Source organism: Tupaia chinensis, unplaced genomic scaffold (assembly GCF_000334495.1).
Source record: "Tupaia chinensis unplaced genomic scaffold, TupChi_1.0 Scaffold000146_1, whole genome shotgun sequence".
In the NCBI taxonomy this organism is placed as follows: domain Eukaryota; kingdom Metazoa; phylum Chordata; class Mammalia; order Scandentia; family Tupaiidae; genus Tupaia; species Tupaia belangeri.
In genome coordinates, this window is record NW_006159616.1 from 16,181,266 (window position 1) to 16,198,545 (window position 17,280).

The following is a 17,280-nucleotide window of genomic DNA, read 5'->3' on the forward strand; positions in this document are numbered from 1 at the left end:
TGAGAACAATCCAAACAAAGTCATTGTCATCGGGTACCAGATGGGGCGCTAACCAAACCACATACTAGAATCCTTAGCAGCCTGGTGGTGCTTGGGTGAGGTACACCTTCCTCTGGTGACACAAAACTGTGGTTTACCTGTTTATATTTTCTGTAACAACGCTGAATGACGGCAGCGGCCACTTCTTGCTGTTCCCGTAAGGGTCGGCCCTTGAGGATAAAGTGAGGGCAGGAGTCAATAATGATTTACTGCCACAAATACCAACTTCTAAATAACTTAAACAGAATTATTATCCAGTTAATGTGTCTTTCTCGGACTAAGATACCAACTTTACCAAAATGCATCGAAAACGAATTATAAATAAGGATTAGGAAAAATGAGTTTACAGAATAAACATCTGTTCTTGTTCCTAAATAAAACTGATACTTGGATGCTGAGAATTTAAAAAGAATATTTCAAAGATATTAACAAATTAGGTGTCATATTATTTGTCTTGCCAGATATCGACTAAGATATAGTAGTCTAAGATTACCTCGACTACTTTACTTTTAGGTCAATAATTAAGAGCTCTTAAATCATTGAGGGAAGGGATCAAAGACTACTTTGAGGGTCTGCAGAAGGCTATGAATCCTCTCTTCACCAAACATGCACATACAGGAGCTTAATCATATAAATGTAAGGGACTCATGAGCTGCCTAACATCAGTCCCCAGGGCTCCAGCTGAAAACCCTTGTCTCCAGGACCAGCAGGTGGCATGGTGGTTGGGGTGCTGGATACTCCCACATGGCTGACCACGGTTCGAGTCCTGGACCTGGTGGCTTGCTTTCTCACTTTCCTTCTCTCTCTCTCTGTGTCTCTTGCTGATCAAACTAAAATAAATGAATGAATAAATAAATAATTATTTTTAAACATATTAAAAAAAAAAAACCCTGTCTTCAGTCATAAATTCCTTGGGGCAGAAGTGCCAACTTTCTTTATATTAACTAAATAATACATATCCATTATCATTACCAACAGTAAGTTGCGATGGTGAAAAGTATCACACTACTATTTAGTTTTATTTTACTAAGGCTGCTGAAAAGTATTAGTAATTTCAGTGATAGAATCAATAATTTCAAGTAAAAATGCTATAAGCCTAGAGAAAAAGAGAAATGGTATGTTTTAGTACGGATGATTCTGACTTTTACCTATCTTCCCTGATTGTCAGAAGGTCACAATATCAAGACTCGGCTCTACTTTACCTTATATTTCCGGAAGGCTGTCTGGACAAGCCTGGCTGCTTCGTAGAGTTCTCTCTGTTCATGATCGGACAGAGTTAGCTGAGCAAATTCATTCTCCACCTTCTCGCTGGTGGAGGCGCTCAGGAATTCTGACCAATCTGCTGCCGAGGGAAGGTTAGGTTTCTCAAAAGCGATTTCGCTGGCTGGAGAGCCAACAGGGCTCAAGCTGGTATTAGAAGAAGGGGTTAGAGGCTCGTTATACGCACTTCTGAAACAGAGGAGAAAAGGGGGCGATAGAGGAATTCCTGACGGCACAATCCATCACCTAGCAACTAAGGAAACAAGAGGCTATCCACCAAAAGCTACTGCCTTCATGCAGTTCGGTTAAGTTGCTAAACACACTCAGTAGTGCTTTACTGGTTCTTCTGCTTCATACTCAGCATCTATGATGAGTTTAGTACTACTATAATATCAACCCCCTAAGTATACTATTGTGCCCTTATGAAACTTCAGCTAAATCGAAGGGGGAAAATACAATGCTACATGATCTCATTTGCTCTGACCTGGGAAGGATAATGATGGAAGAGGTAAGGGTATTTGCTGGGCCCTGAAAGTGGCAATGGGACTCATCCGCATGCCTTCTTCCTTCCTTGGCAAACTTTACATTACGTAACGTTCATCAAATACCATGAGCCTCCCCATCTCCACTTAAATCCAGTAATTCACCCTGGAGAATGACCTCCGAATTTTACTGACCTGATCTGGGCAGCACTTGGCAGACGCTCGGCATCAGCTAGGTAACTGGCCAGCCAGCTCATGGTACTGCTAATGCTGGCGGGATCTGTCCTTTCCAACGCTGAGGACTCCATGGGCACAAAATTCTCCTGCTTGATTCGGTCAGGTGTGGCTTCAATAATGTGTTCTGCCAAGGTCATCATGTTCACCTGGAATCAGAAATTCACAGATCACGCAGGTTAGAAAGGAACTACTTGCTCACCTTGGAAAGAAAAATAAAATAAAATAAGGGGGGTCAGGCAGGCTTACACCACAATCTAAATCACTCAAGTATCACTGTTAAAGTTATGACATGATTCAACCAAATATGCTAAGATCCTGAGACCTGATTTCCAAATCATAGTTTGGACAAAAACCTTTAGTCAAGTCTTGAAGAACTTCTGGCTTGTGCTTATTCTCCACTCTCTGCTAGGATCAGTCAGTTAATGATATGATTGGGCAGTTCTAGAGGAAGTTGTAATATTAGTGTGGCAATCTACTAGCTGAGTAACCAATATCCACCCCACCCTCTGCCTTGCCTAGAGAGCCCCCAGTCTTATAGAGAGCAGCAGTATGCCAAACCCCAGGGAACAGATCATGCTTGCCCTGAGCCAATTACTAATCCTCTTCTTGATCTCCCACCTTCCCATGCACTTAAAGGATGAGACGTGACCCACTTCCAGACAGTAAGACCATGCATGACTCTGCTAAGAGGGCTTGGGCAAAGCTTCTGCTTTCCTGAGGAAAAGGTACAGATCCACCTAACATGTCCCCTTCTTCTTGTCTTCCTGCCTTGACTACAACAAGCTTGAGCAGCCATAACCATGAAGCAACAAGTATGAAGAAGAAAGTCAAAGAGAACGGAAAAAAGTTACAAAACCACCTTGGGTCTCTGATGACATCATTAAGCGACTGAACCTCTGTAGCTCTTGTCATGCAGGGGGAACAATATTTTTCTTAATTAAATCAATGTAATTAGGTTACTTGCACTTGTGCACAAAAATACACTCCCAACAGAGCCTTGGGATGACCTTGTGGCTTAGAGGTAAAAGGAGCTGGGTCCCACAAGGCCAATCACACTTCAAGTCCCAGACCTGGTGGCTGGGACACACTGAGTGCACATGCCCGAAATCCAAGGAGGAGAATGGAGAAAGGGATTGCAGCATGGCCATCCTACCTAGGGGGGTGATTTCTCATTTTCCCTCTTAATGTCTGTCTCTGGCAAGTACACCTGACTTACAAAAAAAAAAAAATCTAAAATAAATAAAGAGTGTAGCTTTAGGTTTTTATTCAAATTATTTTTGTGTCCTAGTATATGAGCCATTTTCACAGTGTGTCTTGGATAATTTAAAAGGATGATTTCATATATACATATATACTATATGTGTATATATATATATATATATATATATATATATATATCCCAGTGTGTTTTTTACATAAATCTATGTAAATCTATATAAACATATAACATATTAAGCATATCATATATATAAAATATACACACAAAATTGAACACCTAATTATACTGTTAAATTTTTCAGATCCTTTCAAGGTCTACATGATCTGACAAACTCTGAGGCAAGTCTGTTAGTATCATACTGTGATCAGGGTTCCACATTTCACATTTCTTTGTCTTTACTGGTTCTTGCTTCACTATTTGGAGGTCATGTTGCCAGGTACACAGCAGCTCACAACCATCACATCTTCTTGATAAATAATATCTACATCCTCTCTGCCTTGAATTGTACTTTTATCTTTTTTTCTTGTACTCCTTTGTTTATTATAGCTTTACTCTTCACTGAATTTTTATCGTTTCATTTCAATTTACTTGTGTCTCTAACAAGCGGCATAGATGTTGCTTTCTTTTTTTTTACTCAATCCAAGAATATGTGTTAGAATACAATTACTTACCAAGGAGTCAATGAATCATGTTTGAGAATATCTCTACAATACTAGGTCTTCTCTTTATTATTTTTGTTGCAACTTTTTCCTTTGTTACCATCCCTGAACCTTTTCCATATGGGCCAAATTCTCTTTTCTCCCCTTCATGACTTAGAAAACGTGTAGCTTGTTTATACACTATTAATTTGTCATTTTCTCACATGCGTAGTTCAGCCTATACTTACGTATTCATATCACAAGTGGAACAACATCTATGATCTTCCCTGAAAAACAGAGCTGCTTTAATACCCTTTGTCTTCAATTCTCTACCTCCCTGGTTTTGTTAAAATAATTGGCAATTTTAGCTGTAGCTTATTGTTTAAACATGATTCTTCTGTTCAGAGAATCGCTTTCCTAACTCTTGTCTTTTACATGTAGCCATATTGATGAATATGTAGACATATCAGTTTTACTGCTTTGACTGTTCACCCCTCCTTGAACTGTCTTGCCATGTCTTAAATTATTTCATTAATTTCCCTTTCTTTCTTTTTTTTAGTTTGCTATAGGCATATGCTCTTACCAGAGAGAGACAGCGAAGGAGAGAGGAAAAGTGAGAATCACCCTGAGGGAGGATGGCCACCCCGCAATCCCTTCTTCTCTATTCTGCTCTCAGGATTTTGGGCATGTTGTACAGGCACCCAGCATGATTCTCACGCTGCCAGGTCCGGGAATTAAACTGTGCAGTGGCTATGTCAGATTCAGTGCCTTAACCTCCATGCCACCTGATGGCCCTTATTTCATTAATGTTCATAGTTATATTTTCATTTGGCTAAACTACTTCTTTAGACTGCTGTTTATTTCACAGATTTTGCAAAATAGTCTTTCAAGGCTCAGTAAAAATATACAGTAGATTTTTTTAAGGTTATCTTCTATTTCCTGCATCAACTGTTTCAGCCACAGGCAACTATTTAGAGCTTGTGCTAGCCAACGGCTATTTAAATGTCAATAAAACTGAGATTCAGTTGCTAACTTGCATCAGGCACACTTCAAGTGCTCAATACCACAGTAAGCAGTGCAGATCTAGAACATGCCCCTCGGTGTAGAAAGTTCTGCTGGAAGCACAGATCCAATGCCCAACTTGGTTTCTCTCACTTGTGTTGCTGATTTTCAGCCCAGTCTGATTTACTGACAGATGTCTATATTTATAAATATGAAAGGACTTCAATAACTCTATGAAAGATAAAATTATAGTTCAAGTTTATTTTGGTGCAAAATCATCTAAAATCCATGCATAGCTTTTTCTTAAAATGTATTTTCCAAGAATGTTGTGAAGCCATCCCTCGTATAGTTCCAGACCACTCAGTGCTGATATCTGTGTGGTTCCATCAGGAATTGTCTGAAACAGCGTCTGACAAAGCATGTTAGGTCAAACCAGCCAGGCCCTTGTCTGTGTAAATAAAGTTATCCTGCATATGGTCACGCTCACTCATGGAATGTTGGCTAAGGCTGCTTTTTGTGCTGCTAGGTCACACTAAGTAGAGATGATAAAGTCTGTATGGTTCGCGATGCCTAAACACATTCACTCCCTGGCCCTTTCCAGAAGACATCTGCCAGCCTCTTGTCTAAACCATTCTTTAATTTCTCTCTGCAGGCTTCCCCTTGGTTGCGGTGGTTGGCAGATTAGTAGTGGGGCCTCCCTACCACCCACCAGGAACAGAAGCACACTTGTGAGTGTGCAAACTCCTTATCTACTGCTAAACAACAGAGGGCTGGCAGGAAGGGTCCCAGGGATGCAGTGAACAGGAGTGCCTCAGCAATCAGATCTCTCCCTAGTATGCTGGCCAAGGGATGAGATCTCTCTGCACCTCCGTCTAGGTGAATCACTTTTGCAGGCTGCTTAATTTCCAGTCGAGTTTTTTCCTTTTACATTTGTTTTGGGTTATATCACTGGGAAGTTAGAAAGAGAGGGAGCTAAACATATTTCTAGGTTGCCCTTTTAGGCCTTAAAATACTATGTATTTTAAGTAATGGAATTTGCTTAAAAGTCTTGGATGACATTTACTTCAGTGCATATTCTCTTAACCTACAATTTTAATGCCCAAAAAGGATTCAGTGTTTTCCAGATTTATTATACGAGCAGTCAATTATCAGGGATATTTAGGGATATTTCACTGCACATCATGAGAGCTGCATGTCATATATGTCCATTACAATGGTTAAATGATGGCTGTGGGGACCAGCAGTTGGCATAATGGCTATGTCGCTGGACTCCCATGTAGTTGACCATGGTTCGAGTCCTGGACCTGGTGGCTTAAACTCATGCTGGGCGCGTGTGTGCGTGTGCCCGAGATCCTGAGAGGAGAATGGAGGAGAAGGGATTGTGGTGTGGCCATCCCCCCTGGGGGATGATTTCTTGCTTTCTGTCTCTCTGTCTCTGTCTTTCTGGCGATTGTACGTACCCTATAGCAAAAAACTCTCAAAAGATAGATAAATAAATAAATAAATAAATAAATAAAGGCTGTGTTAGTGATCAAAGTCACTTAAGTCATCAAATTCTTTTTCTTCATTGCCATAGGGCATGAGCATTTGCCATGAGAGAGACAGAGACAGAGGAAGCATCCCCCAATGGGGCATGGTCATGCTGTAATCCCTTTTCCTCCTATCAGTATTCTCCGTCCTGTCAGTATTGTGGGCATGCACACACATGCCAAGCATGTTTTTCAAATGGCTGGGGCTGGGATTTGAACTGGGGTCAGCCATGTGGGATACGGTTTCCTTAACCATTAGGCTATGGGATAATTAAAATTCTTTCCACAAGCTTACTGTTCCATTTTTAGGGCCTGAATCTATTTTAACAAGTACTTAAAACAGTCAAATAAGTCATGCTGGATACAAGGAGGAAGCAGAAGACTGACTTATTGTGGGGCCATGAGTGAGCTCTCAGAAGGTGTACAAAGAAAGCTTTGCTGAGCCCTGAGTCTGGTATGCAGGCCTGATTCACTGCATGAAAATGCAGGCCCAAGGAAAGACGATACTTCAACATTCCTACGCTGTGTAAGACCAGGCTTCTAACCCTTCCTTAGGGAGAGAATTAGATGGCCTTCGGACACACTACAGAGACGAAGGCAATGCTGACAGTGCAGACGCTGCAGGCTTACCTCCCCAGTGCTCACCTGTATGTCGTCCATGGGCTGTGAGCATTCCTCACTCTCTGTACTATCACGGTACGACCCCAGCTCTGTATTCACTTCTCTGTTAGCCATCATCAGGACACTCATTGGTTCCCGTGGACGCACCTGTGAAGGTGCTGCATCCTTTCCTATACTGGTCCCCTTCGGATTTCCAGTCACCTGTACTGTAGACACACCAATGTAAAGATCTTTGGAATTCCACTTTACTACAGGCTGAGATGCAGAGGCTTGGAATCCTGCAGTCTCTGGAGTGGGAGGGGAGAGTTCCCGGCTGTAGTCCCTCACTCCTTCACTGGGGCTGATTGTCTCAGGGGCAGATTGCTTAGAACTAGGGCTTTGCTTCCTGATATTTGGCTGTTCCAGACTCAGTGCAGTGGAAAGCAGCTTCTCCTGCCTTGCCTGGAAGTACTCAGGGTTCAATTTATGCTTTTTGGGAGCCGGATAATCTTTGTGGCTCTCACTGCTGTAGTAATTAGAGGGTTCAGACCGAGGTCTTCTCAGCTCTGAAAAGTACAGTAGAAAGGATAGTCAGGACAGGCGATCAAAGTAGGAATCCTAAAGAATTAACACTTTCTCTATGCCTGAGAGACACAAAGTGCAAAGCCGGAACTCAAAACTTGTCTCTAATATTTAAATATTCCCCAGAAGCATATATCGTATTCAGATTAATCTTTCTCTAATTTTTTTTTATTTCTTGTAGGAACATAGAAGTTTTGCTATTTTCTATGAATTTTTTGGAGGAGGTAGGAGCACTATGAATTCTTAAAGAAAAATAAGAAACATTAAAAAAAAATAAAACCCTTAATAGTATGTGAATATCTTACAGACTTTTCTGAGGGTAGCTGCATGAAAGCAAATGGGAGGTCTGCTGAGTTCAGAGATGCAATGGTTCTGAATTCTTACCTGGATTGGTACTTGCAATAACTGTGACTCCTTTGGGTATTTCTGGGGAGTTAATGGCTTCACTGTGCCACTGGGCCATCCAGCTGTCCGTATTAGACTCTTCACTTGGAGAACAGTGGATTCTGGGGTTCTGTCCCAGCTGTGCCTGCTCATCCCTCTGCAGGTGCTCCAGACACTCCGCTAATTTCACATGACCCCTTGACCTGGCAATTCCCAAAGGCAGTCTTCCTAGAGAGTCAGGGATAGAGATGGCCCGACGGTCCCACTTGTACAGCACAACGGCAGCTTCCAGGTGTCCTAGGGCACAGGCCCACATCTAAAAGGCAGCAAGCCAAAGTAAGCTTTCTCAGTAAGAAGTTAAAACCATATTTTACTTTTCCCATTGCTGTCTCCTGGCAAACTGGTCCTTGCTGACAATCTCAAAAGGGCCATTCAAGAGGCCCACTACAAAGCATCTTGGGACTAGCAGGTGGCATAATGGTTACATTGCTAGACTCCCATGTAGTCGACTGTGGTTTGAGTCCCAGACCCAGTGGCTTAAAACTCATACCTGGTGCATATGCGTGGATGCTCAAAATCCCGAGAGAGTGGAGGAGAGGGGACTGCAGCGTGGTCATACCCTTGGGTCATGATTTCTCACCTTCTGTCTCTCTGTCTCTCTGACTAGTGCATATACCTATAGCAAAAATCTCTCTAAAACAAACAAAAGTATGGGATCAGCAGATGGCATAATGATAACATTGCTGGACTCCCACATGGTTGACCACAGTTTCAGTCCCAGACCTGGGAGCTTTAAACTCATGCCAGTTGCATGTGCATACGTGCCCAAAATCCGAAGAAGAGACTGGAGGAGAAGGGATTGTGGTGTGGCCATCCCCCCAGGAGGTAATTTCTCACTATCTCTCTGGCAAGCACACATGCCTTATAGCAAAAGCTCTCTAAAAAAATAAAAGTCTCTCTGATGGGGCAAGCAGCGTAGTGGTTAAGGTGCTGGGCTCTCACATCATCAACCACAGATCAGCTTGAAATTCATGCCAGGCATGGGTGCACACATGCCCAAGATCCCCAGAAGGGAACAGAGGAGAAGGGACTGCAAAGTGACCATCCCCACTGTACGGTGATTTCTCACTTTCCCTCTCACAGTCTCTCTGGTGAGCACACGTGCCCTATAGCAAAAATCTCTCTAAAAAAAACTATCTTTGATAAATGTCACATCTCAATGAGGGATAACAATGGGAACCAGCATGTCCTTGTACCAAACTAGCAAAATGGTTGGGGGACTAAACAAGCTGAATCCTTACCAGAGGAGTACAGGAGAAGTGGTCCACATTCAAGGGGTCAACTTCCAGTTCCAAATCGATGCTGTCTGCATGCTTTGTACTGTAAGGGACAGCATCAGAAATCATCACACGATCAGTCAACGTTGAGAGGAAAAACAAGGGTATTATAAAACCCTCAACTGGGTATCTAACTTAGACCCCAGAGATAACAAAGTAGAGTCCTAGATTTCTAGGGTAGTTTGGACTTCTTATTTGGCTAGAAGCTCAAGAGAAATAGAAAGCCCAACATTCGGTTGGTATCTCACTTTAGTATTTCTTGGACCATAGTTCATAAAAATTCCTTGGAAACTATCCTTAGAGAAAGCCCTTTGCCCCAGGATATAAACCTTACTGAATGGCCAGACTTCTCTCCACTAGTGGCAATGCCTGAGAAGAAGCTACATGTGGGTGAGTGAGGATGGCTGCCCGCCCTCTGCACACAGCCTTACCGCCATTTGATGAGGGTCTGGATGAGGGTGGCGTAACCCTGGGCAGCAGCCAGGTGTAAGAGGGTCATTCCACGGAAAGTCTTTGAATGGATTAAATGCTTGGACTTTGCCCAGCAAGCTCGGCTCATCATCTTCTCACATACGACGACCACACGACTCTCAAAGCAGCTCCCCAAGGTCCCAGTACCAGAAGCACACTACCATGAAAAGGTACATGTTATGATCTGGGGATTAAAGGTCTTTTGCCAAGTCAGCATTTTAAAACATTATTATTATTATTATTATTATTATTATTACTGTTATTAGATTTTTGTCACAGGGTGTGTGTGCTTGCCAGAGAGAGATAGAGAGAGAGGGAAAGTAAGAAACTAACCCCCAGGGAGGATGGCCACACTGCCATTCCATCTCCTCCATCCTCCTCTCAGGATTATGGGCATGCACACACACACCCCCAGCATAACTTTCAAGCTGTTGAGTATTGACATTGGATTTGAACCACATTCAGCCATGTGGGAATCTAGCACCTTAACCTCTTATTGGCCAGCATTTTGATGCAAGGAAAATAAATGCTTTATAATTAGCAACTCAAAATGGAAAACACAACATTGAAACTAAGAACACAACATGAAATAGAGGATAGAATGTGCTCAGTTTCAGTTCAGAAGCACTTCTCCGAAGACATGTGGAAGTAATTTTCCATGACTGCGAATACCAGCGTCTATTACAGCTGACACTCTGATTATGAACTTTAGGGTGCTCTGTCTTGGGGAAAGTATGTACTGCTGGAAAAAAAGAAAAAGAAAAGGTGGCTCTTGCCCTCCAGATGAAGTAAACGTCGTAGGCAGTGAGCTCTTGTGAGAGACCAAAGCAGTGCCTTTCCTAGTGTCTACACCTGGGGGTGGACACATCTTAGACTCCATTGTTTCTTTTAAAGAAGAATTAAGTCACTTAGACGTGGACTTTTTTGTCCCCAAAGAAATGCTTAAAAGTATCCAGTAACAATCCAACTCTGTGCACGAAGTAAAAGGGACCCTGGCAAAAATATTCAAGATCTTGTCCTTTCAGTGTTATTCACAAAATTAAAGGTATAGAGAAACCGAATTCCGCTAATTTTGACTACATGGTTTTCTTCTTATGAATCAGTTGTACAGAAAGAAAACTAAAATCAAAGTTAGTGTCCTCAACAGCTTCTTTGAGTCTCTGTGATAGCAGTTTTATGTTCTAACACTCCCCAAATAAATGGCATTTCTAGCCCAAATTGTTTCTCTGGTGGTATTTTTTTTGGTAATAAACTCCAAAATATTCAATTATGACAGAAATGATATTGCTGCTCACTGCTATTGCTCTTTACTTTTAAATCTGGGGAGGAAAATGTGTTGAAAAATAAAAAGGCAGATGATGGACGCAGTGCCTTCCTCACCAGAGCTGTGACGACACCTTAAAGGGACACAGCCGGCAATCCCAACATGCAGTAGATACCCCCTCAAATGGTCCATCAGGGCCATTCTAGATATACCGGACAGGCACAGACATGAACACGTGGAAATCACTGGCTAGCGAACGAAGATGGATTTTCTTTTGCATTACATGAAGACAGTCATATTTCTATCATATACAGCAGACACAGACACTCATTGAAGCCACCTTCAGCTGATGAAAGAACACTGAATAGCAGTTAATATGGGTGCAGACCGTAACAGGCCAGTTGCCAAACGGCTGAGCTTTAAAATGCCATTTTATACCATTCCCCTTATGGAGTCATTGTTGGCGAAAAGAGAAAGTATTTTATGGGACTCTTTTATTTGATCCATGAGATATACTGAACAATGAGTTCTTCTATAAAACTTATAGGACTAAGTGAAAAAGAAGTCCACCTTAGCCTTAATAATGTATACCAACTCTTTTGTTTTCTGTTCATTTCTGAAGATAGGGCAGAAATGAGAAAATGTGAAGTAAAGAATGTTTGGTTTTAATTTTCATCTATGATTAAATATTGTTAACATTTGACCTTTGTAAGGAGCATACAACTAAAAATGCTCACTTAAAAAAATATACTTGCTCAAAGGAAATCATCATTCAGCTTAAAGAGAAAAGGGGGAATTATGTGAGGTTTTGGGCAACAATTCAGTAATGAAGGTAAGAAATAGTATAGTGAAGTTGGTGGTGGTTAAGGGTGCTGCACTCCCACATGGCCAACTGTGGTTCAAGTCCCAGATCTGGTGGCTTGCTCTCTCACGCTCCCCTCTCTCTCTCTCTCCCACTCCATTCCTCTATGGTCAAATTAAGATAAATAAATAAAGTTTAAAAAACAAACCAAAAAAAAAACCCCAGAATATCTAAAAAAAAAAAAAAAAAAGGAAATGACATAGTGTACCAGTGTCCCTTTCTCTGTAGGGTTTCTTGAGAAATTATTTCTGCTTAGGACACATTCTCAAAATGAAGCTACAGGTGAAATTTATAAAATGTCTTCTTAAACAATATTTGGTAGTTTCCCTGTACTTGGCAATATGATACGCACTTTATGGAATGTATGCAAAAGCATATGTCAAAGATGCTAGCATGTATAACTGTGTTCTACTCTGCATAATTATATAAACAGTTTCTCTGGATCCTTTTCATATTAATCTTCTTCAGCTTAGAAAAGGCTTATAAATTACTGAATCCAATTATGGTTTTTATTTGTGCTTAATATAGGGATAAAATACAAGGTAGAAAGTTGCTAATTTAATTCTGAGCCCTAGGAGATCTGAGTCATCCCTTGGCTTAACTGGATGCCCTTGACTCGGCTGCCAGGTAACAGCAGTGAATTCTCAGGTCGGATTAGGGAGGTAACCAATCGGGAAGCCACATCCCAAGTCTTCTTCCACACTGCGGTTATGAGACTTCCAAGCACAGGTGCTGTCCAGTACTCCCTCAAATTTCTTGCCTAAATCCAAGAGCACTATCAGCAGTGAAGAACAGGCTTGTGGTAAAGGCCTCACCCAGCGATATCGCACTAAATGAAATGAAAGGTGCTGATCCACACAGATTCGTACCTGGGCTTGACTCCCTCCATTCCCGTTCCCGTTGCCGCCTCCACTGCTGCCTCCTCCGCTGGCCTGTTTGTGCTGCTGGGATCCCGTCATCTCAGCCATCCTCCTCTCCATCTGCTCCAGGCGTTCCAGGATGGACATCCTGAACTGGTTATCTGGGGTGGGGCAGGAATAACCATGAGGTTGTGTTTCAGAAGAAAAGCAGTTGCCATGTGGGCCTTTAAGCTTGCAGAACTAGTGTCTAAAAGACTGTCAGTGACTTCAGATCAGAGAGGCCTGTGCAAATCAGATTTCCCCAGCAGTGCAAGTCAGTCACCCTCACACGAAACTGCAGCACCTGCAGCAACCCAAAGCTCTCAGATAAAGGAGTAGAAAGCCCCTTTTTGTCAACGATTCTGGTTTCAGGTTCCTACCACCCCCATTTCTTTGTTAAATATTCCAGTGGAAATCTTGATCAGATCTCATAGAGGGGCCCCTAGAACAAATGAATGAAACAGAAATGGATACAATTTAATTTAAGTTGGTAGAAGAAAGCAATCATTGTGGAAAGGTATGTTTTTAAAAATGGAAATGTTTTACCCATCACTGAGTTTTTATGCACACAAGCCAAAAAAAAAGTTTTTCTATTTCTCAATGCAGCCTCTAGCTTTTACAATTCAGTGGAAGAATTGTACCTTTCCCTGCCCAGGGCCCTTACACACTTCTTTTAATGCCTGTCCCAGTCAGAGACAAACACAAATAGATGTTTCACTTCTATATAAGAAAAAACAACAGGATGTTACTCCTGGAGCTAGGATTGTAATTCGAGGGGAAAAGGTTTTGTGATTCTGTACTGCTTTACTAAGGCTACGTGTAGCTACATTTACACCAACAAGTGTGCATGCACACCCAAGCATGGCCATTCATTACAGCTGGGTTACCTATAAATGCAAATTAAGAGATGAAACCAGTATGAAAATCATTAGCATCTATACTCATTCACTAAATCTGAATGACTGCTGTGTCAGGTATTTGCCATGAATAAGACAGAAAAGGCCTTTTCTGCTCTCGCATAATGGGACTGTGGTAAGAGAAGAAAACAGGATAATGTGACATGGAGTGAGGGGGTAGAGGTAGAATTGAGATAAATCAGGAAAGGTAATACTTCCATTTGACCAGAGTGAGGATGAGGAGCTGGATATGCCAAGAACTAGGCCGAGATCATAGCAAATGGAACGGCCCTGAGGCAGAACACTCGAGGAGCAGAATGCCATGTGGCTGGACCACAGTGAAAGGGAGAGTATGACAAGATGGAGTTGGAGAGTGGGCAGGGGTCAGCTAGTGTATCACTGTTAAGAACCCTGGCTCTGAGGCTAGCAGGTAGTAGAGTGGCTAAGACACTAGCCTCCCACATGATTGACTGCAGTTCGAGTCCCGGACCCGGGGGCTTGATAATCAGAAAGCATGCATGTCCATGTGCCCAAAATCCTGATAGGAGAATGGAGAAGGCCTAGGGCATGGCCACCTCCTCCCCTGCCCCGGGGCTGATTTCTCACTTTCCCTCTCATTGTCTCTGTCTCTCCAGTTAGTGCATGTGCACTATGGGAAAAAAAAAAAAAAAAAAAAGGGAATCCTGGGTCTAACATGTAATAGTATATAAGTTTGAACAAAACCTTTGGTGCCTCCATTTCCCTCAGTTCATAAATGGGGACAGTCATCGTACTTAGCTTACAGAAGTAAATGAATTAATACACACGAACGTGCTGAGACCAGGTCCCTGTGTTAGCCGCCATCATCATCTTCAGACTCACGAGTGACAGGTCTTAAGGAACTGACAAAACAGCCCTGACACGGTACTTCTTTCCAAACTGTTCATTTTAAAAACAGGCATCTGAATCGTAGTAAGAATTACTTGAAAAGGTATTTTATTACTGTTCTTTGTTGTTGCGACTGTAAATCTCAAGACTAGTGAGCAAAGCTTTTTTATTCGAATGAGAGAAAACAATAGCACAAAGTGCCCTGCATACCAGGACTGCTTTCATCACGCTAAAGATATTAATTTGTTTACTCTTTAAAATAATCATGCTACTATCCTCACTTTACAGTGAGAAAACGGAGGCATAAGGAGATAACTAAGGAGATAACCTCTGCGGCTCTAGGACCAGGCGTTTAAACAGTGTGTAAAAACCACTGTTGGAAAACAGAAGGTGTGCAAGTGTTCGGCAGCCTTACCCTAGGGAAGACAGCATTCTTACCTCCAGAAAGCTTCTTAGCACTAGCAAAAAGATAGTAAATACCCACTGGGCAGGGAAATGTCCCAAACTGACTTAATATCAAATTGAGTTTACTCTACTCAACCACAAAAGCAAAAGGAAAACTGCTTTTCAAGAACTCTGATATTATTTTCTAATATGCTATTTCTAGGAACAAACTTAAAAAAATATTCTCTTCTCTTTGAAAGTGAAAAACAGTATCTTTATTTCAATTTCACACATAGAAATGGAACTGGGCAAACTTGGACAGCCTGGTTGCTAAGTGTCTTCGTAGCAGTCAGCATCGGGGAGTAACTCTCAGTAATACCACATGGGGTAACCTGGTTGGGGCTGTTTTCATCCCGTGACCAAGAAGAGTAAACTCAAGATGACATATGTGGCAATAAGTTTCCCTACTCTGCATTAGAAACCTGAAACCTTGCCAAATGCAGGACTCTTCTACTGGAAGCCTGCTGAAAACTTAGAATTTTACTCTTCAGTTAGGGTGGTATTCAAAGCAGCACAGCAGTTATCCTTTGGGGGACATTTATGAACTCTCCCTGCTTTTTCCTAATAGTGCTAAGTCAGACAACCATTGATCTCTGAACCTGCTCAGAGAAACTCAAGCATCCCATTGAAACCTCAGAGCCGTGGACTTAGGTCTTCTGCAGCCTACAAATCTTGCGTCTATGAAATGGGGTTTTACCAGCCAATCTCCCTTGTTTCAGAGCACGGTGGAACCCGGTGACCAAGATTAATGACCCACAGCATGCACACAGGCAGAAAAGCACCGAAAGCACCCTCTAAGCTGTGTCCAGCCCAGGGCACGCTGCCGCTCTCTCTGCAGGTCAGCCCACCCACTGCCTGAGTCGGAGGAGTGGCTTTGTTCCTGCGGCGCTGCAGTGTACTGCAGTGCGGTCTACCTGCCGCTGACAGCTGTCCCTGCTCTCCTCTGGTCAAGCACAGACGCTGCAGAAACAGACCCTCCCTGGCAGCATGGAGCCAGGCCCTGCCCACAACATCGCCAGGCCAAAACCTTCCAACAGTCACAATGACTGTGTTTGCCACGGAGGTTCCCAACTTTTGCTGCCACCCTCATTCTCGGTTGCTATGCAGTGAGCTCTTTCATATCTGAGTATCTTCATGAAGATAACCCGTGGAAGTTATTTGTTTCTTAACAAAATCACCTCACGCCTAACAGCGTCTCTGAGGCTCCCAATTCCAAAAAGAAACAGGAAAGATAGTTAAAATAAGAAGTGAAGGTTGAGCTGGCTTCTCCCAGAGTGGCTTGAAAAACATTCTGGATGCATGTGCATGTGTGCCCCAAATCCTGACAGGGGAGCAAAAGGATTGCTATGTGACCATACCCCACAGGGGAATGCTTACTCACTCTCTCTCACCCTTTCTCCCTCCCTCCCTCCCTCTGGTGAGTACATATGCCTACTGGCAATTAAGACAGAAAAGAAAAAAAAGAAGACCTTCTATATTTGCTTAAGTGAACTCTGGGCCAGGGTACAGAAAAGAGAGATACATGGAGGTTTGTTTCTGGTGACATATTCATGGAAAATGGAATTAAAATAGTTCATTTTGGAACAAAAAAATATTAAATCCACATGCAGTTTTTCATAATATGCACTTTCCATAAGTTTTCTGAGGCCCCTTCTCATATGTGAGAGTGACAAGCAGTCTAGAGAGGGGCACCAGCCATCCTACACAATGTTGCCAAAGAATGTAAAAACTTGGATAACATTCTTCCATATATATACTTTGGTAAAATATAACATAAAGATGGGCCAGACTTGATACAGTGATGACGTGCTGTGCATAAGGAGACAGACCCCACATGGCTGACTACAGTTCAAATCCCAGCCCTGGTGGCTTGGAAAATACACCAGGCACATGTGCCGGCCTGACCAATATCCTGACAGAATGGAGAAATGGAGGAAAAAGGACTGCAGTGTGACTACACTCCACTAGGGGGTGCTTGCTCTCTCTCTCTCTCTCTCTCTCGCTCTCTCTCTCTGTCTCTCTGGCAAGCACATGTACTCTTTAGCAATACAATAATAATAGTAGTAGTAGTAGTAGTAATAATAATAATAATAATAATAATATAAAGAGCCATCTAATAAGAGTCTTCTAGGTATCAATATAAAGTTCACAAATTTTTGTTGCAATAACAGCCTAGCTTCAAGTAGGAAAAAAAAGATAGAACTTCCATAAAAGGCTGTAAATATATATACAGTCTCTATACTGAGGGAGACTATATACATGAACTTA

At 42.2% G+C, this 17,280-nt stretch overlaps 1 protein-coding gene across 2 annotated transcripts in view; it reads right to left on the minus strand.

The window, feature by feature from the left end:
- Positions 1-17,280, minus strand: part of CAMTA1 (calmodulin binding transcription activator 1) — a 1,029,661-nt gene that overhangs the window by 21,851 nt on the left and 990,530 nt on the right. For both annotated transcript variants that reach the window (XM_027770647.1, XM_027770648.1), the window contains 8 exons: positions 12,776-12,927; positions 9,741-9,937; positions 9,274-9,352; positions 7,973-8,288; positions 7,052-7,572; positions 1,977-2,164; positions 1,242-1,488; positions 138-209 (listed from right to left, as the gene is read on the minus strand). In XM_027770647.1, the coding sequence (XP_027626448.1) occupies positions 138-209; positions 1,242-1,488; positions 1,977-2,164; positions 7,052-7,572; positions 7,973-8,288; positions 9,274-9,352; positions 9,741-9,937; positions 12,776-12,927 (1,772 nt within the window). The remainder of the gene's footprint in view (positions 1-137; positions 210-1,241; positions 1,489-1,976; positions 2,165-7,051; positions 7,573-7,972; positions 8,289-9,273; positions 9,353-9,740; positions 9,938-12,775; positions 12,928-17,280) is intronic.